This window comes from Poecile atricapillus, chromosome W, assembly GCF_030490865.1.
Source record: "Poecile atricapillus isolate bPoeAtr1 chromosome W, bPoeAtr1.hap1, whole genome shotgun sequence".
NCBI classification, from domain to species: domain Eukaryota; kingdom Metazoa; phylum Chordata; class Aves; order Passeriformes; family Paridae; genus Poecile; species Poecile atricapillus.
The window spans coordinates 47,045,430-47,072,525 of record NC_081288.1 but is presented as its reverse complement, the minus strand read 5'-3'; the positions used below and the strand labels follow the sequence as shown (position 1 = coordinate 47,072,525).

Genomic DNA, 27,096 nt, shown 5'->3' with positions numbered 1-27,096 from the left:
CCTGCAGAGGCTGTCCAGACTCTGAGCTTGAAGGTTTTCAGAAGAGTAGCTAACAGGAATGGTTTAAGTGATGCCAATTAGGCCAGAGCAAAGGGATGGAAGAGCTGCTCTCTCCTTCCTATATTTTCTCTTAAATCCAGCTGGAAAGCAATATAATCTGGCAATTTAAAATTAAGGTATGGCTGTTCTTAAGGCAATAACAAGAAAAGACACAAATTCTGTTTAAATATAATGATTGTGATTAACAGCAAGATTATCTTTATTATCAAAGTAACTTTTAATAAATAATAATAATACTTTCCGAAACTTTTATTGCTTAGAACACTCTTTTGTACATAACTTTCACAGAGCTGTCATAAATTTAAAATGTCACTTCTCAGCAACCTAGATACTTAACAGAAGACAGACACACTTAATGAGATAACTGGATGAAATTCAGCTGTCATGTAAATAAGAAAGGTCTCCTTTATACAACAAATGGTGATCCTATAAACACTGACTCTTCTTTCGGCACTTATTATAAGTCTATCTCACAATTTTCCCATGAGAAAAAGGCTTCTGAGGTTTATTTTTTAACAGAGTTACAGTAACTGAAAATAATGGGGGTTTCATCATTGACTCTGGTATTGAGCTGAGCTTATCTGGCATTGAGAACTTCTGGAAATTCCCAATCTTGTTTTTTTCAGTTGTTTGATTCATGAAAATAAATGTTCTGGATAGGGCAATTTAAATATCCCTAGTCACAGCAGGAGCTATTTACATTTTGATTCTAACCTAATCAGAAACAGCAGTGTGTTTATGATGCAGCAAGAGAAACACCAACTTTTCATGCATGAAACTCTCATCTGCATTATTCATCCACATCAAACTTCAGGCATTATCAGCTAAGAATTTCCACACAAATCATCCATACCAAGCAAATTTTTTTTTTTTTTTTTTTTTTTTTTTTTTTTTACGTTAGACTTTTAATAGATGGTGAATCATGCTACTGAAATTGTGTTTCAGCTATGGACAAGGGACACTGGGTGCTGCATCTTTTGTGCTTGTAAAGGGAAGATGGAAAGGGTACAGATTGCATATTCCACTACATCCAGCCACAGAGCCATTTTATTGCTGTTTCCCATGCTGTTAACAAAACATACATACAAACAACCCCCACCCCACTCCCAAAAGAAACTGAAACCAAAATAACCCCCAAAGAGTCCCCCACAAACCACTGAACAGCAAATGGTTCACTTCAGGCTATTTACAACACACTGCTTAAGAACCCAGCAGCTTGAATGAGGCAACAAAAAATGGTCAGGTTGTCAGGATGGAGACCTGTCCCAAGGGAGTTCCACAAGAATCTGTGCCAGAATGTGTGCTGCCCAATATACTCAGTCACCTGGACAAATGGATGAACAGTGCAATGTTGATAATAAAGTATTAAACCCAAATATTTAAAGTGAAATATAGAAGTATTGTGTGATATTGACTGACCAAACAATAATATGTCAGATGAGATTCCATTGAAAATTGCATGGGGAAATCGGTTCAAAAATCATCAGTCTTCTGGATGTATTCTGAGAAGATCTTGGAATTACTGTAGATAGCTCTTAAAAAATAGCTGAATTATACAGACAAAAGCCTCACAAGTGGCAGATGCAAAAATTCACCATAAACTCACAAGGAACGCAAACAAGGCACACATAGAAAACAAACAAAAAACTCTGCACACCTTGCTAGGAAGTGACAAAAGGCTCAGAAACCTGCAGTGATATAGGTGTTGGAAAGTTGCAGCTGTCTGTCCCCTGATGAACTCAGATGAGAAGACTCCGATAAAGTCCTAAAGGATCTGCCTGAGATCAGAATAATTCTGGTTTTGGTTAGGCTTTCATCTTTGTCAAGAAAAGATGAACATTTTTGTCACTGAGAAATATCAGAAGAGATGGTTTAGGAGGGTGGAAAGTTCCTCTGCTCTGAAGCAACTGAAATTTCTCAGTTACCTTTGCTCTGAGGAATAGCACTAGCTCAGCAAGGTGAAAGTACCAGGACACCTGAGTACTTTTTGGCTTAAGGCAAAAAAGGAAGGAGTGCATTTGCTAGGGAACCCAAGATTATCCGAGAAGAAGTTCTACTTCTGTTCTTTTCTGTCCTGAGTAGATCTATTGACTGGTGTAATCATTCTTCAAAGAGCAAGTGAATTGTAAATAATTTATTTGTGAGTTCATGTAAGCCACCTGTGAGAGTGCTTACCAGATGCGGAAGATGAAGAGCTGAGACTTCAGATGTTGGTAACATCAGCTTGACAGAAATGCTTTTTCCCTATACAGTAAATGTGTTCAAATTGCTGTATTATAAAATATAGTGGTCAAGTTTCTGTTTTATCAGTCCTTTCTTTTATAAAAAGACAAGAAACTCTGATAATTTTGTATTCTTCTTTGTCATGGTTTTAAAGCAGTAACTAAAAACATTACTTATTTCTTGTTGTGAGATATGGATTAGAACAAGAGCAAAACAGGTTTAAAACTTAAAAGGAATAAAGTTTATTAACAAAACTACAAGAATAAAAACACCAGAATAAACTTCCAGAAAACCCTTTTATCCCCCACTACCTAACCATTCTCTTGTACACGTGACAACATAGAGACAAAAAAAACTTTGGAACTTTGGTGTTTAAAACAGTCCCAATTCCTGCTAGAGTCTTTTCATCAGCTTTTGTAGAGAAACAGAAGTCTTATTCTGCTAATCTATGGAGTTTCTCACGAGAAAACGATTTCTGTTATAGCTTTCTATTTCTCCGATGCCAGCTGCCTGGAAATGCTGTCATCAGAGTTCACTCCTCCCATTTCACATCACTCTGAGGTGTGTATGGGCCATGAGTCTAGGGATGTCATTTTAAGGATGAGTTATTCAAAGGCAAAAGTTCTCTTCATCTGTCTCTGTGAGCTTTCCTGGAAACAGTTTTCTCATTGCCTCAAATGGCCTCAAATCTTCGCTTCACTCCATTCCAGCACCTCACTGTATCACAATTACTCTCTCTTTTGCTTAAAATCCACACTTTGAACACTCCATTCCTCCCAATATACTCTGTCATAAATTAAAGGAGTCTTTTCAAAACACTATTGTCCATCTCCATAGCTTTAACAGAAAGATATTTCAGCTTATAAAGCATCTCCTTATTTTCTCTTCCCCATCTAAAACTTAACTCTTTTCCTCACTGTTTTTGGTGGTTTTATGATGTCTTTTTCATGTTGACTGTCTCTCTCTCTGTCTTTCTGGGAAAAAGGAGTAATCTGTACATTTTATCCAGGTAGTAAAAGAATTAAAGTCTTAGAAAAGCTGCAAGAGTTCATGGTGTCAGGTTTCAGTCCAGCAGCAGAAACTGAAAACTAAGCCTGGCTGGTTGGCTCTGCTTCCCTTCCTCCCCCCCGCCCCCCTCCATCCTCTGCGGCCTTGTCTGGCCTGGAATGGGGGGAGGAGGCCCAGACAGAGCCTTGTTACCTTGTCAGAAGCAGGAAACACAAAGAGAACAAGAGTGCTCTGCCTTTACATCTCAAGGGGGTGTTCACAGGTTGATCTCACTTTTCAATGGTCAAAACTGCTGTCAATTCTTAGAAATGACTGATAATTGTCAGGAGAAAAGACTCCCATCAGCCACCAGCAGCTTCAACTTCTTTAGCTCCTAAAACCATCTTAAAGGTAAAGTCACCCCATGACATTCTCCCACTCCAGAATATTGAAATAGTAATGTGTCTCCATATCTGCCTTCTGTTTGGTGATGCTTAAATTTGGCTCCCAAATTTAATACTGAAGCTTTAATGCCTATAGTTCTATTCTAAGTCACTTTATTTACTGACCTTTAATTATCATGAATAAAAGCAAAAGTATTTTGATGGAGCTCTGGGAGTACTAGTGAGGTTTCCTGCTGAAGAGTAGTGATTTTTTATTTCCTGTTTCCCTTAAATGCTATCAAAAACAAAGCTTATGATAAACATTAAGAGTAGGACTCCAAACTGACAGTGGTTTTTCAATTCCAAGAAAGTACTCATGTGCTCTCATGTACTAGTTAAAATACTGGATGCCGTGTGAGATAAATTGAGACATCCTGACAGCCAGCAATTCTGCCTTCCAGATCCAGAGACATAGATGTTGGAGTGACTGTTTCGGACTTCACCCAGTCAGTCAGGCTGGGGAGCATACTGAGGCTTGTAATATGCCTCCATCCCTCATTATCCTGGATTGTTGAAAACAGACTTCAAGCCGAGCCTCAGCCTCTGTGCTCTCAGGCGGGCTGCTCTGTCACACAGAGAAGTAAGTGATTCTAATTCTGGAAGCAGGATGGCAGGAAAAAAAAAACTATAAGATACCTCAGAACAGAAAACCTAAATGGGAGTTCACATATGGATAAATCCTCACAACCAAAAAAGATTCTTTTATGAATTGGGCATTCTGGACTGATTTATCCAAATCTCTTGTTTGCATCTGTCTCATTTAAAGAATGCAGTACCTGCTGAGATTGAAGGTAAATTGATCTCATATTCTTCACTAACAACAGCTGGTACCTGACAGGTACTCTTGGTAAGTCCTAAGGGGCTGCCTTAATTAGGTGAGCTTTCTTTGGATGTGGATGTGTGCCAAATGTCCAGCAACTGATGAGGCATAACCTGCACTATTCTGGTATGAACCGATATAGCCTACCTCTTCAGCTGATTATGGAAGCTTTGAGACATTGCAAAGGACAAATTCAAAGGAACCAGAATGTTACAAAGAACTGCAGGGCAAACATTAATGGGGCCTGAACTTTCTTATTTTAGGATTTTGCCCTGAGTTGTTCTAGTTTTTTTACTGCAATGAAGCCTGAGGATGCAATATCTGCTCCCTTAGCCCAGCTCTCTTTATGAAATGGTACATTAAGAGACAACCTTCAGTACCAATAAGACAGTTTAAAGAAACTATAAAAAAAAGCTGTCGGGGGCAAAGAGGAAGATACCAGTTAATATATCATACTGAATGCTATATTTTCATATCTAAAGTTTAAGACTTCCCAAAGCCATACAGTCTCAAGGACTACATGGCTGATATTTCACTTTTCCTGCAAATACAATGAGGCATAACATAATTATATTTCCAAGGGAAAAACAGCAAGTGCTGCTAAGAGGTTGAAGCCCTACAGCTGCATTTCTCATGATTTCTCTCAGTAATTTTTATAGATACCATAGGTCTACCTAGGGGTATAATGTGAAGCAAAACTATTAGCAAAGGGATCTCTAGGTCTTCCATTGCCTGTAGGTACAATAAAATAGGATTATGAATTTTTGCATTCAAGTACATTTGTCAAAATACTCAAAATTCTCAGCTGTGCCAAAGAAGCAGCAGTAGCCAAAGTCAACAGATGTGTAAAATAGGCAATTCAGTAAGTATTATTTCATTATCAAGCACTGACAAAGTCTAGTGTCACCAAGGAGCCCAGTTCTAGGGAGGACTATTTAGTGTGATGTCCTAAAAGGGGTAGGTGCAGATTTGGAATTCTGTTAAAATAAGGCTTTTAAGGAAATGCTTCTGTGCATCTGTGATTTTAACACAGAGGTGTTTCCATGTGGATTTTTTAAATCAGAGGCTTTGCTGAAGGAAACAAAGAAGTGATTACACTATCAATGAAATGCTCTATGTGGTATCATCAGTACATGTCCAGGGGACACAAACAGACCTAGATTTGAGAAAGACGACGTAGAACAATCAAGAAAGAAAGCCTAAATCCACACTTCCTTGGCTTTTACAGTTTTTTTCCTCTAAAAGAAGGAACTTACTTCAAAGCAACTAAAACTTATAAAAGATGAGTCAAGTCAAGCCTACTATGCACTCTATATAAAACACTACTTTGAAGTAGTTTGCACTGTTCCTTCTACAGCTCTGCAAGATGAAACACTCGCACAGGACAGAAAGTTTCAGAAGATGCTTGTCCTGGATAGAGTTGAAAGTGAGAATTGGAGAACCGCGATTTGAAATTTGAGATTAGTATAGCCTGGAAGCTGCTGCCCTGTTAAAGTGACTGTCTAAAAGACCTTCCACCAACAGCTCAATCTAATCTCATCTAACCAGGGGTTACTGAAGAACTATCTAAAGAAATCTATTTTATTTTGTCTTTAAACCCAATAGGGAAATCTCTTACAGTGGGAAGATCTGACAGCAGAGAAGACGACTGCTTCTGCACTGCTGTGTTCTGCTACTGCAAGTTCAACTTTCCACACTGCAGTGGATTTTAGGCTGTCTCTTCACACCATTTCTGGTTTTATTTTTATCTGAGACAACATGTCACAAGCTCCAATCCAATAAAAAGTGATGTGGTAAAACTAACCAAATATCTAACCTTCCTCCCAATCAAGGCCAGGCTGGATGGGGTCCTGAGCAACCTGGTCTAGGGGGATGTGTCCCTGCCCAGGGGGGTTGGAACTACATGATCTTTAAGGTACCTTCCAATCCAAGCCCTTCTATGATTCTGTGATCTCAAGTTGCTAAGGATTCCAATGTCTGGAGCTGCAATCAATCAAACTGAAAGTGTTCCGCTGTTAGTCATTAGGTTTATCAGCAATGAAGATAGTTTCCTGGCATCTGTGATTTAATTCTAATTACTTGTTATCCTCTGTGTACGTTTAATAAAGAGCTGCTGGCTCTTTGTAGAAAAGGTCAAAACAGTCTAATAATTGCCACTCTGTATACATGTAGCAATCCTCACATTTATTTTCCCTTGGCTTTTCATTTGTTTAGAAATTGCGGTTTAATTGATACTTGTTTGCACACATCTTAACACAGTCACTTTGTATCATCTATCTCTCCTGAGACAAATCACTATCTTCAACTACGAGGCAAGTGTTATACTGACACTGAAGATAAAACTTGGGATATTGAGAATATTTCCATAAATGCCTGGCTGGAGTATTTACTTCCTGTACCATGAGTGATAGAAGTGCAATGTTATAATCACAAGGACAGCTTATTCTTTGCACCTTCCTGTCCTAACTCCTGGCCAGCTAACACTGACATTTAGCTAGTTCTTGACAAAGAAAGCTTGACTTATGAAAGCAGTGGTTGCCTTAAATTGCTGATTCCTCCTGGGAATACAGGCTTTCAGCTGTGATGAAAATGTGTTGAAATTAAGTATTGATGATGGGTATACCAGAAAGGTCATTCTCACTCCTGGAGAACTGTCTGTGTGTCTGCCTTAAAGAAATTAATTCAAGTGCTTCCCTTTGGGACCAATGGAGCCCACCAATGTGAGTTTAAACAGCAATAAGAAAGCTTACACTGTGAGCACTGAATATTTCAGCACTCAGAGAAACAAGGGAGAAAAGGTGATAATTTTGTCCTGAGAGTTCCACGGCAAAAAAAAAAAAAAAAAAAAAAAGACTAGTTTGTTCTGTTAGTTAAGAGCAGCACGAAATGTCTTAAGAGCTGAATAACATCCCACACTAAGAGATCTGCATCTGAAAATAGTTGTGTTCTTATTAATCTGCTGTTCCCTCTAACATCATTGATGAACACAAAACCTTTCGATCTCCTTGTCCCCCTTGTCACTCTCTTGTTCCCTACACCTTGTGCCAGCCCTGTGTCCAATGAGCTTCCTAGCTTGTAAAGCAGGCTGGCAAACTGCAGTCTTCTAGAAGCAGTTAGCCATTACACAGGAGAAACACCACAGTCTTAACCAAGGTATAGGTAAGGGTCTCAGGGATGCATAATCATGTTTTGCAATGGGAAATATTTTTATCATTAACTATTTTAGTGCACAAAGAAAACAAAGTGGAGGAAATGAGATCTGGATTGAGGCTCATTTCTATGTACAAAGAATCTGACATATAAACAGATTACTGTGGAGTGACAGATTACAGTGCATGCTATCAGCCCATGGGAAATCACTTATGCAAGGGACAAGCACAGAAGCAGATGTAGGGCCAGAGAAACTGCATTTCAATCATAGTGCCTGACTTTACATATTATGTTAGTAAAGCACAGGAATGCTCTTCTAATGCTGTACATTGTAGGAATAGTCATACTTTATATTCTTTTGCCTTTGATGATGATGCTTATTTAGACTAATTCTTTTGGGTCAAGGTTTAAATTTCACTTTAAACTAAGTTTAACTTGGCAGTTTTCAAGCCAATGCTTGACCAGTACAATCTGAAACACTAGACATTTTCTGGACACTTTCATATGAACCAAAACAGTACCCCACTTTTTTTAGACACTGACCTTCACAGGATTCTCCACTTGGTGAAAACATCCCATTGTCATGGTAGCCATCTCTGCACTCGCAGTGGTACCAACCAGGCAGGTTAACGCAGTTAGCACGGCTGTCGCACTGAACAAAGCCATCCGAGCACTCATCAATGTCTGTTTATTTAGAAAAACAAAACAGGAATAAATTCACACAGAGGAAATTGCTATATTCATCCAAGGAAAGAACAATATCCCTGGCGTTTCTGGGTTTCACAGAATTATTTTCATTGCTGACACTTGAATTTGCAGAATTTATAGAAGTTTTGAACTGTTTCTGTACAAGTACTTGGGTAATGATTTTGGGCCTAACAGTAACAGAGAATTTAGAAAACCCTTTAACAGATTGTTAAATTGGGATTAACAATCCAGATAATGGGTTTCTAATTCATTAGTAATTTGAATTGCTAATCCAAATTTATTGCCTACAAATTAACAACTCATTTTGTCACAATAAATGACAGGTAATCTGACATCTGTTTAAACTGCCCATAATATGAAGAAAAGAATTAGCTCAGTTCATATAATAAGATGTTAACCCTTTGGGTAGTGCTGGCTGCCAGATAAAATAAAGATTTTTTTTCTAGGGGTGTATAAAAATATTAAATATTTACCCTGGTCCTTGCTTATGCTTTTGGTGAAACCAACTTTGGGTTGGAAGGGCTTATCTATACTGTGGAGTTGCTGTTGATTTATACCAGCACGTCTGAATCTCAACATAGGTGACTGCAGGCTCCTCTCTTAATCATCAAAAAAAAAAACAATTGTGTTTTGAAACAAATGCTTAAATCATGAGGGTGAAGCACAACACATTCTCCCTCTCCTGCAAGTTGCTTTGGAAAGTGTGTCTCTTAAATTAACAACTTCCACTGCCTAAACTTTACAATAACAATTTATCATAGAATTGAATTTTGATACTCTCACTAGATCCAAAATCCACCAACGTATGTTCTAAAAACAACCAAACTCACAGATTTAGCAGAGATGCAGAGAATTTTGTGACATGTTCATTTCCAGTGCCTCCAGGTACACAGTAAACTGTACTAAAGAATAGGTCCCAGAGTATGAATGCTGCTAACAGGGAATACCAGGAGTATGGAGCCAAGCAGGAGCTAAAGTGAGTTGTTCCCTATCAGATTCATGCCTTATCACTGTGTTTTATTCCAGAAGTAGCATACCTATCTGAGCATAAGCTGACTGAGAGGTGCTAGTAGAACCAACCAACACAAAGACATGTGCAAACTGCCTTCAGAAACAAAAAGCTCTAATCACCCTCCACCATGAGTTTGAACAATGAATAAACTCTCAGTGTACTGGCCACAGCTAGGATTCAACCTTTCTTTAAAGGCTGTATCTTTAAAACTAAGAACGGAAGTAACAGATTAAGACTCAAACTCTTGAAGTACATCAGCAGTTGACCTAGTATCCTCTATAATGCAGATATGAAGGAGAGGTGTGATGTGACCAATGAGATACATGTGAAATATGTCAAAATTCTGCCCACAGTCCCTGCTACCTCATGAACTTTTATGTCATTTACTATTTTCATAGAAGAAAGTGTAAACTGTCTAAGAGAAAAACCTGTGAGCTACAATAGTGATGAATCTCTTTTCTTAGAATAATAATGTGTGGCTAGATAGACATACTCTTGTCAAGTATTTTGTGAAAGCTTGTCAAACACAGACTTCATAAAACCCTCAGACTTCCTTATATGAGAACACTTTGTTCCACATTTGAAGGTAATAAAAATATTAGTGTGTAGGGGACACCTGTATAAACAGCAGTCACCCACATTTGGTTTTGAGTTGCATTTTTTTCAATACATGTCAGGGTGTATGTGGGATGTGCTCTGGGTATTTTATCTACATGCCATATAATTGTTTTAAAAAATTATTTGGAATAACTGTACAACGTTTCATGAATGTTCTGGTTTTTAAAAGCTTTACAGATCCTTTAAAAAATCTCATTAGAAATTTTTGCTATGATGCATTAGTCTGATTTTCTATCAACAGTATCTCTAAACAGGTACCCCTGATGCACATTATCAGTATTTATGATGATAAAAATTACCAATATTCCTGCTGCAGTATTGCAGCAAGTGTATATTTTGATGCTTTGTGCACCACAAATTAAGTCATAAGTCTCTATCGGTTTAAAACAGAATTTTCAACTCCACAGTGAATTCCAAGATAATCATCTGAGTAGCTGTGCTGCAGGACTGAGAAATGCCAAACCTTTACAATCTTCCACTGCTCAGTGTGCTTCTTTCTAAATCAGTATGAACTCTGGCCTTTTTCTTGTGAGCAGCCAGGAGCCAGTGGGACCTCAGAGATGTTTGAGAGATCAGAGGAAGATCAATGAAAATTATGTTACAGTAGTGAGAAAAGGTTGGCTTGCAGTCTGTGTCTTATCTACTGCTACTCGCTCAGAAAGCCACAGATTACTCGTGAAAAAGGAAAAGAAAAGAAGAAAGGACTGCAATCTGGCAGTTCTCTTACCGCTGGGGAATATGCTGCCTGGCAGACAGCTGGCCAGGCAGAGCAGAAGCGACCACCCTGAACACTTGGGGTCACCTGGTCAGTACAACAGAACTTGTTGGGTTTGGCTAAAGCTCAAACCCCAAAGAACCAATAGTGCATGTCCACTCAGAGCCTGAATGAGAAGAGCTGCTGTAAAGACTTGATGTCACTCTTCATACTGGTTACTTAATAACATTGCATTAAGACACTGGATGGCACACTCTTCTTTGGGAAAGTGGAATGGATTTACTGGTGATGAGCTGGAGAAACAAGCGTTATTTAGGTCAAAGTAACAGATATGAAGTAAAGAAAGCCTGTGTTCCTCTCTTCAGAAGAATTTATTCGTGAATCTATAAGCCTTGTAAGTGTAAGTGCAGTATTGCACGCACAAGCGGAATGCATTCAGATGAACTCATTGATTAGTCAGGAAAAACAAGCCGTGAATGTCACATCAGTATTGGTAAAGTGACAGCAAAAGCAGATTCTCTGTATTTATTTCCAAACTCGCTGATGAATCTGTTACACAAGAAGTATTACTTGGGATTAAATGCTTTATCCGACATCAGTAAACAGAGAAACACATTCTTCTGGTTTTGTTATGACTGCATGCAAAGTTGGATGTTACATAAGAAAGCCTTCCATTGTAATCACGTATGGAAGCATGCCGCAGATCTTGAAGAGTGTCTTACTCCCCACAGATTGTTTGCCACGGCATTGGAACCATTGCTGCATCCATGCTGAATAAGCCATTACTCCTTTTAGGATTTTGCAGCAAAGAAAAGAAATCTGAAACACTTCTTACCACTAGCTTTTTAGGCAAACAATACATTAAACACATGCCAGCAGTTTTCAGAATATAGATGTTCCTTACACAAAGAATTTTGTTTTAATTCTCACAGCTAATGCTGATTAATTCTAGTAGAAACATGCTCTGTAATGGAAAAAAATATGACTGTTGCAACTCTGTTAAACAAGAAAACGCAGCAGAAATGTGTCTTACAAAGCAAAAGCACCAATTTCATGGAAAATTTTCTTGACATTTGGATAAAAAGATTTCTGTTTTCAAACAGGCGTAGCATGGCTCAGGAAGTGCTACAAAAGTATCTACAACTGAAATTATCTTATTAGTATGGGAAAAGCAGACAGAAATAATTTTCCCCTGTCCTATGGTGAAAGCTTCTTCGATGAATCACCTTGCAGCTGCTCAGTGAGAGGTATGAGCTGACAAGAGAAGAAAAAACTGATTGAAGTTTTGCTTGCCCAGTGGCTATGGTGTATCAGTGGGCTTTATGGAATATTAACAGTGATAATGAAGTCCTGTTTGATGCTGTACCAGGAAAGAACGGAAGATGAAATATTACTCTATAAAACAAGGTTAGCAAAAGGCTTTGTATTTTCACTTATACCAGTCAGCCTTTCTTAATTCCATATTTTTTTACCCATTTTTCAACTCAAAATTTTAATTTTTTTTTGCTGAGGCCTCGTTCTAATAAAGTAGACATATAATCAGAGGCATTTTGAAAGTAAGAGCTGTATATGCCTAGTTCCCCCTGACATGAAAAAGCCTTGCTTTCCCAAATACCTTCCTTATACCTCAGGATCACTCATTTCCTTAACTGTGGCAACAGTTTTAGCTATTATACCCTTTTCTCTTGGGAACACTGAGAAAACTCTGCTCCCTGAAGAGTAAAGTAAGATCATTAGCAAATTATCCACTGGTACAAAAAGAAGAAAAAGAGAACTAGCTCTCTGATTCATATTATTAGAGAATTTCTGTATAATAAGTCTTTCTGAAGACTGAAAGTGGTATAAAATTGCCAATTAGAAAGATAGCAGTTCTCTTTCATCCAGCAACAGGACCAAGCTCTAATGTAATCAAGCTGCACTCAACAAAAACCATGGTGTGGGGGAGGGGTTGCTACCATTTTATATTACTCATTTCAAGACTTAAATGTTAATCACCAAATCCTCCTCTTAGAAAAGCCTGCATTCACAAACTTAGAAAGACACGGAGCACAACACCTAAAATATTTTCTGTCATAAACTGCTTTAACCAGGTCAATACAAACCAAAGTCCTTGCTTGTCAAGAAGTCAACACCACAGATCGGGAGCTGTGAATACTTAGAACTTAGTTGTCTCCACACTGGAAGTTTTTCTGCGACAGAAAAAGTAGCTAAGACTAGTTGGCTAGCTAAGACTGCCAATTAATAGAGACTCCCAATTGCAGTAATCTGTCCCAGTGCTAATTGGGTTTTATCACTGGAAATGGTCACAGAGATTAATGAGTGGACATCTTCCAAAATGCTCAGTCACTCATGACTCAGGCCAAATTTGAGATCTCATTTCACTGGCAACAGCCTTTCCAGCCTAATGCTAACCTCCTGAGCCATCCACATCCCAGTCCCATATACAGTATAAATAAAGTCCAAACAACTGAAGGAAATAATTTCAGAAACAGATTACTGAAGAAAGGTTTAGGAGACTTTGAAGCTGCTTAAAGAGATAAATCTTCAATGTTTGGGGTTTTTTTCATGGGTACATTTGGAACAGTCAGACTCTGATATGCCTTTGCATATGTCAATACACTTTCAAGGATATTATGTCTGGCTTGTATGTAAAAGGTCATGTTTCAACTATTCAGATTTGTGGTCAGATAACAGAATATACAGTAGGATTAAGATGATATCTGGGTTATCTAATTTTAGTAAATACATAAGGAAGAGGAAAAGGCCTTATTCAGTAAGACTAAATGAAAGTGCACTGTACTATGTGAAGAATTTGCTATCAGTGACTCAGTTTTCTCGACTAGCTTTGAAAAGGATTAATCTCTACTGCAAATTCTAGAGTCCCATCTGTTGCATTTAAGAACCAAAAAGTGTCTGTGTTGGTTTTCATGCAGCAACAGATTTCTGATATGATGATACTTGAGAAGAATCTCCTGTTCGACCAGACGTTTGATTTAAGATCTTATGCAAAAAAAACAGGTCAAGGTGGAGAAATGTAAGATCCTGAAAGAAGTTCAATATACTGGAGCTATCTTACTGTTAAAACAAAAGATCAGCTTTTGGGATTTCCATCCCACTATGTTCTCATATACCATATGTATATAAACATCATAAAGAGGAATGAAACCCTCAAAAATATAGTGGCTAAGAATGCTGACAAAATACAGGAAGATATCAGTTATACCAGAAAATCTAAATTGTTTGGGATGATGTCATGGGGTAGCTTTACCTTTAAGGTAGCTTTGAGAGAAGGAAGTTGAAGCTGTTGGTGGCTGATGGGAGTTTTTCCTCCTGACCAATTATCAGTCATTTCCTAGAATTGACAACAGTTCTGACCATTAAAAAGTGAATTCAAGTTGTAAACACCCCCTTAAGAAGTACACTCAGAGCTCTCTTGCCCTCTTTGGTTTCAGGCTTCTGACAAGGTTAGGAGGCTGTGTCTTGGCCTCCTCCCCCTCCAGGCTGACAAGGCTGCAGGGAGTGGCGGGGGAGGGGGGAAGCAGAGCTGGTCAGCCGAGCTTGGTTTCCAGTTTCTGCTGCTGGACTGAAACCTGACACCATGAACTCTTGCAGCTTTTCTAAAGCTTTTAATTCTTTTACTACCTGGATAAATGAACAGATTACTCTTTTTTCCCAGAAAGACAGAGAAAGAGAGACAATCAACATGCAGAAGACATCATAGAACTACTAAAAACAGTGAGGAAAAGAGTTAAGTTTAAATAAGAAAGAGGGAATAAGGAGATGCTTTACAAGCTGAAATATCTTTCTGTTAAAGCTATGGAGATGGACAATAGTAGTTTAAAAGACTTCTTTAATTCATGACTAGAGTATGGGAGGAATAGAGTGTTCAAAGTGTGAACTTTAGAGAAGAGAGAGTGGTTGTGATACTGTGGGTTGCTGGAAATGGGTAAAGTGAAGATTTTGAAGCCTTGGGGGGGCAAGGGGAAAGCTGTTTTCCAGGAAGGCTCACAGAGACCGATGAAGAGGACTTCTGCCTTTGAATAACTCATCCTTAAAATGACATCCCTAGACTCATTGACCCATGCACACCTCGGAGTGATGTGGAATGGGAGGAGTGAACTGATGGCAGGATTTCCGGGCAGCTGACATCAGAGAAATAGAAAACTATAATAAAAATAGTTTTCTTGTGAGGAACTCCATAAGTTAGCAGAAAGAGACTTCTGTTTCTCTACAAAGACTGATGAAAAGACTCTAACAAAAATTGAGACTGTTTTTGACCACCAAAGTTCTAAAGTTTTTGTCTCTATGTTATCATGTGTACAAAGAAATATTCAAGTAGTGAAAGATTAAAGGGTTTTCTGAAAGTTTATTCTGGTGTTCTTATTCTTGTAGTTTGTTAATAAACTGTCTTTCTTCCTTTTAAGTTTTAAGCCTGTTTTGCTCTTATTCTAATCCATATCTTACAGCAAGAAATAAGTAATTTTTTAGTTACTGGTTTAAAACCACTACAGATGACTTTTAAATCTATTTTGTAAAGTTTGATCAGCTCCCTTTTTTTTCTAACACTGTGCCTGACTTCAAAAATAACTTTCTTCCCTTGTCAGTCACAGTCCTGGAGCCTGATTTTGTTTACAGTCTCACTCTGATTTGTCATCTTCAAGGAACTCTTTAAATATATGATATCATATCTTGAGTACTAGGGCATTGTTTTCATTGTATGGGTTCTGACATCAAAGTTGTCATTAAAGCATAGAATATTCTTGATTTTAGTATAATTTCATTCCAACATTTTATTCAGTTACAAGTTTAAATCATAAAGTGCAAGATTATAGCTGGCCCATGGGATGCAGCAAGGAGAGGAGTCACCCACAGTTCTATCCTACTATAACACAGTTCCACGAGCAAAAGAACTTTCTCTACACAGCACTAGAAATACCAGCTATCTCAGATACAGCTTTTAGAGAAGCGTGAAGACCATGGCACTTACTCTCCATGCTCCCTTGGATAATGAATTAGGCCCATTTTGGGGGGAAAAAAGAAAAAAGTATTTGGAATGTCCTTGGAGTTGCTGCTGCTATCTCAGCACCTCCTAGATCTAGTAGAACTTCTGGTTAAGTCATCTTATAATTGCTTCGACAGGTGGAGTCAGCGCTGCAGATGACATGCTCTTCACTAAAAATTTCCAACTGTCATGTTGCATGAAAAAATAGCTACAATTATAACAGGTCTTTTTTTTTCCTTTTTAATCCCAGCAAGACCATGATTGCAGTTTATAAAGTACCCTGTCCATGGAAAACTAATTTAGTTACATTAATGAAAAGGAAGCAAAATGTGATTGAGAATGTAATACAGAATTATAGTTCATTAATTCTTCAAGTATGCAATTTTCCAGACTCCTGATCCCCCATTGATTTCTGCACACCCCCATAGGTCCTGCTAAATGCCAGCAAAAAGAAATTCAATCGTGTTGGTATTTCATGTGTGGCAGTGGCAGTGCTCCAAAATTAGATAGAAACATTATCAAAGGGAATTTTCCACTGACTGCTTCACCATGTGGCCCTGCTAACAATTCTTTGTTGTCAAAAATTGATCAATCACAGATCACACCAATAATTGAAACTATGCCTCCGATTGCACACCCAATATCATCAAAGGAAGGGGTATTTGTAGCAATTGAAATTCATAGCACCTAATTGGCCATGATGAACTAGGTGCATCCATGAATACTGTAAAATATTTTTCAGCTCTATTGTTTGACACTGGTTATGCCAATCCTCATTAGAAAGACTAATTAGGAGGAATTGGGCCTCTATTTGTAGCTGTTCACAGAGGTGATTTTGCTTTCATTGTGTTCATCATTCTCAGTACAGCATCTCATGTTATCTGTAACACATGCTTGTTTCCTCATTAGGCCTATCTTGAAAACAAAAAGTACTTATTTTCTCCAAGATTGCAAAACCACTTTTATACCTTGAAATACATTGACATACCTGTTTCAGACACTTCCTATCTTCTGAAAGTTACATCGCTCCATCTGCACATGGGAAACAGGACTAACGCACTTGTGGCTAGCCGCTACAGATGGATAAGGGTTCTAAACAAAAGGGAACTAACTTGAAAAGAGAAGAGCTAGTTTTGCCAAATGTTACCTCTTTTCCAGTGGGCGTGAAGGAAGCCTTGCACAGTGTAGTGACAAAAGATCTTGAATTTCCTCAAGTGAGGAGTCAAGTCAGTCATAATCATGAGTTAGGATGTTTACACACATGAAAGACTGATGCAACCAGCATATTCCCAAATCAGCTCTGTTAAGAATTGCAGTAAATTTCCAAGCATTTAGTTCAGAGGTAAGTCATGGAAAGGAAACAAAAGAGCCCTCAAAGCAACTCAAACACCGTTTAAGGAGCTAGGAATTGTTTTTGACACCCTGATTTGAGCTTGGTTTCCTGCTATAGTCCTTTACTCTTTGGCCAGGGTATAGTATATGTGTGCTAAAGTTTAAAACATTCTTATCTACATTTTCTTACCAGTGGCTTCTTACCAGGACTCTTAGTCCATAGATAAATAGTTTGCATTGTTACTCCTGAACTGTCAAATCACGTAGAGATTGTACAAAATTTTGTGCTGAAGCACAAAAAAGGAAAAAAACCAAAAAAACCCACACACATCATTCTTTCATGCTAGAGTTGACAACAACTCATCAAGAAAACAATAAATATTCTCAGTATAAATATGAAAAAGCTGTAGAAGCAGCTTGAAACTAAATCACTATTCCTTTGCTTGGGCTATAAACATATCATTGGCATGATATGTGCAGAGACTGCAGACATCCTCATGTTGACAGCAAAAGGAAGAGCTCCACAGGGATACAGGACAATGATTGGCAGTGTTATAGATTTTAATTCCACTAATAGTTGAATGACTCATAATTCATGAGAGAGCTTACAGTGAGTGATGAAGGTCATCCCTATTTCCTTTATATAACAGAAGAAAATTCTATTATAATGCTGCCCAGCTGCATTATTCACATTCTATTTATAGCCCACTGTATTTTAAGAATGTAGCTGAAACTTTAGTTTTCATGTTTAATAAAGGACTTTTTTCCCCATTGCAAATAATAGCTAAATAGTGGATGCATTTTGATGTCTTTTGCAAATAACAAGAAAATTCAGTCTCCTTAGAGCTCTTTTGTAGTATTCTCTCTTCCCTGGTTTCTTTCTCCCCCCCCTTTTTTTTTTTCTTAGGCTGCTACATATAGGATTGTAGTTTTGCAAAAAGTTAAAGAAAGATATAAAGAGAAAAAGATAAGTACCAGTACATGACTCTTCAGCAAAGAAAAAATATTTTGTGATTTAAAACCGATGACACTGAGGGAGGAAAGAAATTATATGTTCCCAATAAACTGTGTCAGGCAAGGAAAACGGAGAAAAAGACACAGAAGGATGAAGTAGCAAGGCATCTTTAGCTCTAAAACTGAAAGGATGAGGTAAGTAGGATTCATGCTTACATCCAGAATGCACATTAAATTCAACATGGACATTTTTTGCTTAAATTCTGTCAAATATTTTCTTTGTGAATAATTATAAATAAAAATGTAAAGCGAAGTAAAGCAAGTAAACATTCCAAGTTTCTAAAGTCACCAGTCCTTGTCTCACTTCTATTTTTGAGCTTATTTTTCATATGAGAAAAATTCAGGTGACAACAGGGAGAATGACCTCCCTTTCAAACATTGCTGCCAAGTAAAAGTATCTGATCTGCAGAACTCTGGCTTTCCTCTTTGCTTGCTGCAGATCTCATTTGTTTACTCTCGAAGACAAGTTTTCAGCCCTTTTTTTCTCTATAATAAAATAGCCATTTTTGAATATGTCCTCGTTGAAGGTCAAAGGGTTCTTTTAGGTTTTACAAAACCTAGTACACTGTACTTCTCACTGGCAGACAATATGCTATAAACCCCACCATGTTTTCTCTCCGTTATTGGCATATTTAAACAGGGGCAAGAGAAGAAGGAATGAGATGACCTACATCTTATCTGCACTTCTACTACTGTCTTCTTATGCAAACTTTGTCACCTACTGAATTCTCCTCATGTGGCTTGAATCCAAATCTGTAAAATGGGGAGAAAGTGCTTCTACCTTGCCCTTTCTCTCCCACCTGCTTTATTTGGTAGCAGGTAGCACAGATAGATCACAGAAATCACAACGATAGCAATTGTCTGTATTGGGCTGGTGTTATTTAATGCCTTCATTAATGACAGGGATGAAGGGATCAAGTGCACCCTCAGCAAGTTTGTAGATGACACCGAGCTGAGTGGTGCAGTTGACACACCTGAAGGATGGGATGCCATCCAGAGGGACCTGGACAGGCTTGAGAACTGGGCCTGTGGGAATCTCATGAGGTTTGACAAGGCCAAGTGCAAGGTGCTGCACCTGGATGGGGCAAACCCTGGTACCAGCACAGGCTGGGGATGAACAGATCAGAGCAGCCCTGCTGAGAAGGACTTGGGGGTGCTGGTGGAGGAGAGGCTGGACATGACCCAGAAAGCCAAGCACATCCTGGGCTGCATGAAAAGAGACATGATTAGACAGCCAAGGGAACTGATTCTGCCCCTCCACTCTGGAGAGACCCCACCTGCAGTGCTGCATCCAGCTCTGGGGTCCCCACCACAGGGAGGACATTGGCCTGCTGGAATGAGTCCAGAGGAGATCCAACAAGATGATTAAATGGATGAAGCACTTCTCCTACGAGGAAAAGCTGGAAGAACTGGAATTGGTCGCCCAGGAGAGAAGAGTTCAGGGTAACCTAATTGTGGCATTCCAGTACCTGAAGGGAACTTACAGAGAAGATTGGACAAGACTATTCAAAAAGGGCATATAGTGACAGGACAAAGAGGAATGGCTTGAAAACTGAGAGTAGGTCTGAATTAGATATTAGGAAGAAGCTATTTACTATCAGGGTGGTGAGGCTCTGGAAGAGGTTTCCCAGAGAAGATGTGGATGCCCATTCCTGGAGGTGTTCAAGGCCAGGCTGGACAGAACTCTGAACAACCTGGTATACAGAAAGGTGTCCCTCCCAATGGCAAGGGGGCTGGAACTAGATGGTCTTAAAGGTCCCTCCTAATCTAAACCATTGTATGTTTTTGTGATACTGTGGTTGAAGTCTTGCATTATTTGTTTCAGACAGATCTCACAATGTAGACCACACATGTTTTTTTGTAGAAGTAATAATAACCCCCATATAGTTTTGCTGCCCTCTAAGGGTGTTTGATTTTTATGGATACTTGAAATTCTAATTTGAGATAGCACCAGCACCAGCCATTAACTTCATATTATTATACATTTTCAAGGAATATATTTGGAGAAATAGAAGAGCAGGAAGTTGCTTTGTACATAAACACGATGAGTTTCAGAATCTCCCAAATGGCTTATCTATACTATTTATGTCAAGTTTACAACCCATCCATTGGCTGCACATCTATTTTTCTGTAGGCTTAATTAATACTTGGAACATTGTTAACATAGAGCATTCCTTGCTGGAAAGGCACAATCTCCAGGGGTTAGCTGAACACTGTTTTTCTGAGATTGCCAATCAAGTTTTCTTTTTCTGTTTTGAACTTCCCCTTATTACTAAATATAAAGATTTGGCTTTTATTGGAACATAGTTGGCTGAAGTGTGCTGAAATTATTAATTATAATAACAATTAAAATTACAATAATTAACGATTTGCTAGATTATTATCAATATTGAGATATTTGGAGTATTATTTCTCTTTTCAGCAACAGTCCTTTCTGAATCTAAACTTAGACTGTAATCATCACAGACTCAGGTTTCTATGCTTGTTTCTGAATAAAAACCTTCAATCTATTAATTTTTTCCATGAGGAAAAAACCTCATGGAGAAGGGTTTCAGCAGAAACTGTGCTGTAGTTTATGGTACTCTCTGTGAAGGATCTTCCAAATTCTTTTGAGCTGGAGAATAAATTTTAACCACTTTATGCCCTTCATCCTAATGAATGGAGAATGCTCAGGCAAGACAAAGGGAACAGGGATGCTATGTTGGGTTTGCATGGCCAGGTTCTGTAAGGCAGGGAGGCTGCTGTGAGAAGCTGTCAGAAGCTTCATCATGTCCAACAGAGCCAATGCCAGCCAGCTCCAAGATGGACCTGCCACTGGCCAAGCCCATGCTGGGACAGTGCATTTAAAAAGGGGGAAAAGTCACATCACAGTTAACTACTTGTATATCTTATCAACAGAACAGAAGCTGGAAAGATGATGGCTCCTAACCTCATAATTTATGTAGGATTTATCATGAGGAGTACAGGAACAAAAATACAGGAACCAAAAGCACTCTCTGCTCTAGAGCAGCTAAACGAGATTTTTCAGAAACTTTCTAGGAATATCAGATCTGACAGTACAAATTAGGCCTGTCTGCCTGGAACAGTCACGCTCTGTGAGTGACCCTATTTCTCCCTATTTATCTCCAGTCAGGAACAGATACAGTGTCCTCTGCAGTACATCAGGAAACTACATTGACCAGAAGCATGTAAGCAGTACAGAAGTTCAAATTCCTAGAATTACTGTTCTGAGAAACTATTTCTTTGAAACTGAAGGAAGGAAAAAAAAAAAAAATACATATATATAAAATTTCCAGGTTCTGAAAGGACTGGGTGACACCACGAAGGCATTGGATTAGATACTTCATATGAGCACAGTTCAGTATTTGAGTCATTGCTTTTATGCACATGCAGTGCCTAAGTAGCTACTATATACAGTAGTTCAGAAGGTAAAATTTAATAGTTTTCACCATGGGTGAAACATGAAAATTATAGTAAACTGACTGTGCAAATCACTGTGTTGATTTTAGCCTACTCCTTACAAGCTATTGTTTAAATTTCAAAAGTCACCTTATATTTTGAAAGCATTAAAAAGTTTTTCAACCACAAGGAAAGCAGTAATGTTATCAATCAGATGACTGATACATTGCCATGGCTTTGTAAGGAAATACCTCATACAGTCATATCCTGCTAACCTCTCTTCAAGTCACCAAAAAAATTCTACCCAAGGATGCTTGTTTCACACTGCATAACTGTAGTTCAGTGATAGGACTGCAGAACACAAATTATATATTCAAAATTCATTATTAGGGTTCCATATCAACTTACTGGAAATTTATCATAGTGACATTTTAGTCTAAGTTGGAGCTAGTCACTATGCTTAAAGAAGACAGAATTTGATGTTACAGGATTCTTCCCATAAATTTGCTCATAATTCTACTATCTGCTTTTCCTATGAGCAACACTAAACACACCAGTTACATTAATTACTTCAATAAACCAAGGCTAGCTCAAAAACTGCTCTAGCTTCTGAAATAAGTACCCGATATGCGACATAGCCATCCTTGAGAAGGGTAAGAGTCTCATGAAGACTACCCATTACACAGCCTGTACAAGCTGAGTAGTGACTTTATGTACCAGAGATGCAAGTTATAAAGCATGTTTCAATATCCTCAGCAAAACCATGACATTATTTTTAGCAGCTGGGTCCTGTCTCTTTCTGCTGAAATGGAAACAACAGAAGATATTAATTGAATGCAGGTGTAATTCAGAAGTGTTCTCATTTCAGAGATCCAGCTCCCAAGAATAAAAAACACAGCTAGATATTTACTGTTAAAGTTTAAGCTAAGCATGGTGAAACAGGATACTGAGAACTCTGTGTTTTCATCTACATTTAAGATATGGCTGAAAAGGCAAAACTTCTGAACCCAACAGGCCACATATCCAAATTTCAACAGGGCAGGAAGCTAGGAGACTTGCCAAGGAAATGGAGAGCACTTGGAAGTACTCAAAGAAAAAAAATGGCAGTGATTCCCCAATGCTATGGCAACAAAGTCCAGCAATGAGCTGGACATGTAGTTCCAGCATCTCTCCTTTCTCACCCCTAAGCACAGCCAGGGCTCTGGGTTACACAGACCTGACACCAAAGCCTCAGTGCTGCTGCAGGGCAATAGCAGCATGCAGCTCAGCATCCAAGCTGGATGGCTGGATGTCAACTACTTGCAAGGCACAATTGAGCTTCTTTGGGCTCTGTCCTGGGCAAATGTTGGTGAGGTTTTTTTTGTTTTGTTTTTTGGGTTTTTTTGCCTACAAAGGAAAAGTTTTTAATAGCCCACAAACTTTTCATATATATATATATATATATTCACTATACCTGAAATGCCAGATTTCAGTGACTCCAAAGGCCTGACTTTCAGAACATAATTAATTCCTATGGCACATTGGCATCTATTAAAATGTTTTATGCTGCAAATCATGCTTAAGAACTATTTTTTTGCATAAGTTTTTTCCAGACTCTATAGAGTAACTCAACTTTCTCTTATTTCCATGAATTGAAGTCAGATCCCTAACGTAAATAAAACATTCCCTGGCAAAAGTATCATTTGACTTCTAAGTTTCAAACTCAGGAGCTCAAAACCAGGAGCCTAAATACCCAAGACACCAAATTCCAAACAAGTCAAGTGGATTATGAAAATGAATGAAACAGGGGAGGTGTCCCTTCTTCCTATAACTCTTGCTTTTGGCAGTTCATGCCTATGCTGCCTTTATGTTCATTCCACTTCTCTGGCTCCCTTCTTTTGTTTGTTCCTTCATTAAACCCCCCAGTAACCCCTTAAGGTCTTCAGAGAATGAAAATATTAACTCTAATATGCTTTCTGCTCAAAGAGTTTGTCATTATACTTATCTACCCCAGGACACAAAAATTACTTCCCCTGCTACATTGTGAAGGGCAAACCTCTTATTCTAGCTTTGTGCAGGACCTTGCATACTTATAACTCAAATTTGAGCCTTTTGGTATTATTGTTATGAATCCCAATCTGTTATCAGTAATTTATAACTGAGCAAATAGCAGATTCCTGAGTTGCTCAGAAAGTTTTGACTATGATATTCTCACAGCTTACAGATACCGTAGCCAAGAATTCTTAAGAATTCTGCCAAAAGTAATTTTGGTTCTTATAGCCTTGGTTCAAACTCTGTAGCCTTCAAATACCATTTGTGTCACAGCTTTACCTCCAGAGTCTACCTGGCCACAAAATGATTGTGGTTGTTTTAACTGAACACAAGGGATCGAGACCTTAAATGGAAGCAGTTCTATTGTCATGCTAAAAGTATTAAAACACTTCATTTTTGTAAGCTCAGCCAAGTTAACAAGCTCTCCAGTTACTTTGACAAAGTCTTCTTTTCTAATACCAATAAAGCTTTTTTCCTAATAGCTGGGAAATAATAATTAGAAGATTTTCATGAGCTTTCTTTGAAATAGGAATAATAATAGTCTTTAATAACCTGAGGTCTGTTATTATTAGGGTCAGTGCACATGAACAAATTAATTTGGATTTGCTGAGAAGAGTAATAGTCATGCATGTTAATTATTTAGCTTATATAGTAAGTAGTACAAAACTGACAAGATCTGATTTATAACAATTATTTATCAAAATCTTGGTCATATTTCAGTATTTTGAACTACAAATGTTACAAGTATTTGTTTTAGCAACATCCCTTGAGGGGGAAGTTTTCCATACATGGAAAAGAAAAAGGAAAAAATTGCAGAGATCCAAATAATATCTTTTCCTTGATTTTGGCTATTTCTGGTAGGAGCTCAGGTAAGAGAGTGTCATCTCACCTTCATCCATCACTCACCATTTTTTTCCATAAATTCAGTTACACCTTTAATTAAGCCAAATGTTAGTAATAATGTATGGCTGAAATAATGTAGAATCTGCAAGATAAAACTTTTCTCAGTTGTTGTTTTCAAAGGTAAGAGCTTTGTCTGCCAGTTTATTTTCAGCAGCTTGAACGTGGATTGTTTAGTAACAGGTGGACATGATTCCTGCAATAACCAAGGAAAATTAGCAGGAAATTCAAATAGCAGAAAATAATCCAAAAACTTGCAGCCACCTGTTAACAAAAACTACATCAAAACACTACTAGCAGCAATACTCTGCTTTTTGATCTCATGCATAATAAAAAGCTGTCCATAGGAATACTCAAGGCACAAAACAACTGTGGAAACTCAAAAAAAGAAGCTGACAGGCAGCCAAAAATGCTGTAATCTTGTGTGCATACACTAGTAGATATGTATTTACAGTAGGAGAACAAATCCATTCTTAATGCTTTGTCACCAAAATAAAGGACTGGCAGTAACATCAAGCAAATCTAACAAAGTCATCCTGATCTGAGTTCTAAAATATAACACACTTCAAATACAATTTAAGACAGTACTTAAAAATGTCAATTGAAGAATTCATAATTTTGCAATTAAAGAAGACAGTATTAAGTCAGGTATTTTGAAAAAGTTTACCAGGCATGAATACTTTTAAATTTGTTTTGTAGTCTCACCTCTACACTGCTGCTCTACACCTCTAAGCTGCTCTACTTGATAAACTGCTGGCGTGCCTTTTAAGACTTAAAAAATTTTTAATATATAAACCCAGCCTTCCTAAACCAATGAATACATTCCCACTATTAATAATGTCTCAATCCATATCCTTTGGGAGGAGACACAGAAATTCTCCCACTCATTTCTGTGACCTGATGACTTTTAGTCTAATTTTTATGGCTTAATACCAAATTCTTTAAAAAGGTAGTATGGGCTGATATATCTGCATATGATTCTTCCATGTGCTGCCTCTTTCCACTGATCCATTTCCACAGGGCACAGGTCATGATGAATCTAAAGGACTCCCAACAAATCATTCAAAGGTGTTGTAGCAGCCCTGTGCTCTGTTAAGTGTGAGACAGTCCACAGTGAATGCAGCACACTGAAATGGCTGACCAGCAGCAACAGTTGATTCTTCTTATGTTTCCAAAAGAAATGAGACTACTACTGACACCCCAGATGTACAATTTTTGGAAGCAAAATTTGTATGCAACCATTCTTATTTACACAGGACTTCACTTCTCTTTGCAAAAGCTGCACTGAGTTTGGGTTGCACAGGCAGGACCTAAGCATGAACAGCATCATCCCTCTCAGGCTTTGGGAGAAATATAGATACTGACTGAGTGTGCAAGGAGGGGTTTTGGAAAGGAAATTCTACACAGTGAGGTGCTCAATGCCTTCTTCACTTTGGTCTTTATAGATAAGATTTGCATTCAGGTGTCCCAGGTCACCAAGACAAGTGGAAAATTCTGTCTGAAGCAAGAAAAATCTACCAATGGTGGAGAAGGATCAATATCTAAATAAGTTGGGAAAATACACAGGTCAATCAAACCTGATTGGATGTACCCAGGAGTGCTGAGGAAGCTGGATCATGTCAGACTTGAGGCCAACCTCAATTGTCTCTGAAACGTCATGATGACTGAAAGAAGCTCCTCAGAAATGGAAGAAATCAAATATCCTTCATATCTTTGAAAAAGGCAAGGATCTGAGGAACTACAGATTAGTCAGCCTCACCTCCCCACATGAGAAGATGATGGTATCCTCTAAACAGATTAAGGACAAGAACGTAATTTGGAACAGTGAACACTGATTTATGAAGAGGAAATCATGCTTGACCAACCTGATAGCCTTCTAAAGATGACTAAGTTTGATGAACAGGAGAAGTGCCATGTATGTTGGTTATCTTAGTAAGGTTTTTGTTACTCACATAACATCCTGAGACTAAGCTAAAAAGTGCAGGCTAAATAAATGGACAGTGAGATAGACTGAAAACCTGCTGAGTGCCCAGCATCAGAGAGCTCTGATCAGCTATACAACATCCATTTGGAGATTATCAACATCCAATCAACATCCACCTGGGAAAACACCAGATACTGGGCCAGGACTGCTTAACATCTGGACAATAAGGCAGAGAACACCCTCAGTACGTTTTCAGATGATACAAAATTTGGAGGAGAAGTTGGTACACCAGATAGTTTTACTGAGGGTAAGAGAGAGTTTTTATTCAGAGGGATCTCAGCAGGCTGGAGAAACTGACCACCGGGAATATCTTCAAGTTCAGAGGGAAACGCAAAGTCCTACAAGTATTAAGAAACAGCCTCAGGCACCAGGAGAGCAGAGGAAAAGCTACTTGCCAGAAAACAATCTGGAGATGCTGGTGGACCTGGGCTGAACATGAAGCAGCATTGTGCACTTGTAGCAAAGCTGGCCAACAGCCTCCAGAGCTTCATTGGGAAGAGTATTGCCAGCAGGTCACAGGACGTGATAGTGCCCCCCTGTTTCATGCTGCTAGGATCCTCTCTGGAGCGCTGGATCTTGCACTGTACTCCCTAGTACAGATGACACATGGAGCAAATCCAGTGCAGTGCTATGAAGATGATTAATGGGGCAGAGCATCTGTCATACCAGGTGAGGCTAGTAGAGTTGAGATGTTCAGC

At 38.4% G+C, this 27,096-nt stretch overlaps 1 protein-coding gene across 1 annotated transcript in view; it reads right to left on the bottom strand.

The window, feature by feature from the left end:
- LOC131592270 (protein NEL) overlaps window positions 1–27,096 on the bottom strand; it is a 138,176-nt gene that overhangs the window by 9,099 nt on the left and 101,981 nt on the right. Inside the window, exon 16 of the mRNA XM_058863675.1 lies at window positions 8,227–8,367. Within this exon, the coding sequence (XP_058719658.1) occupies window positions 8,227–8,367 (141 nt within the window). The remainder of the gene's footprint in view (window positions 1–8,226; window positions 8,368–27,096) is intronic.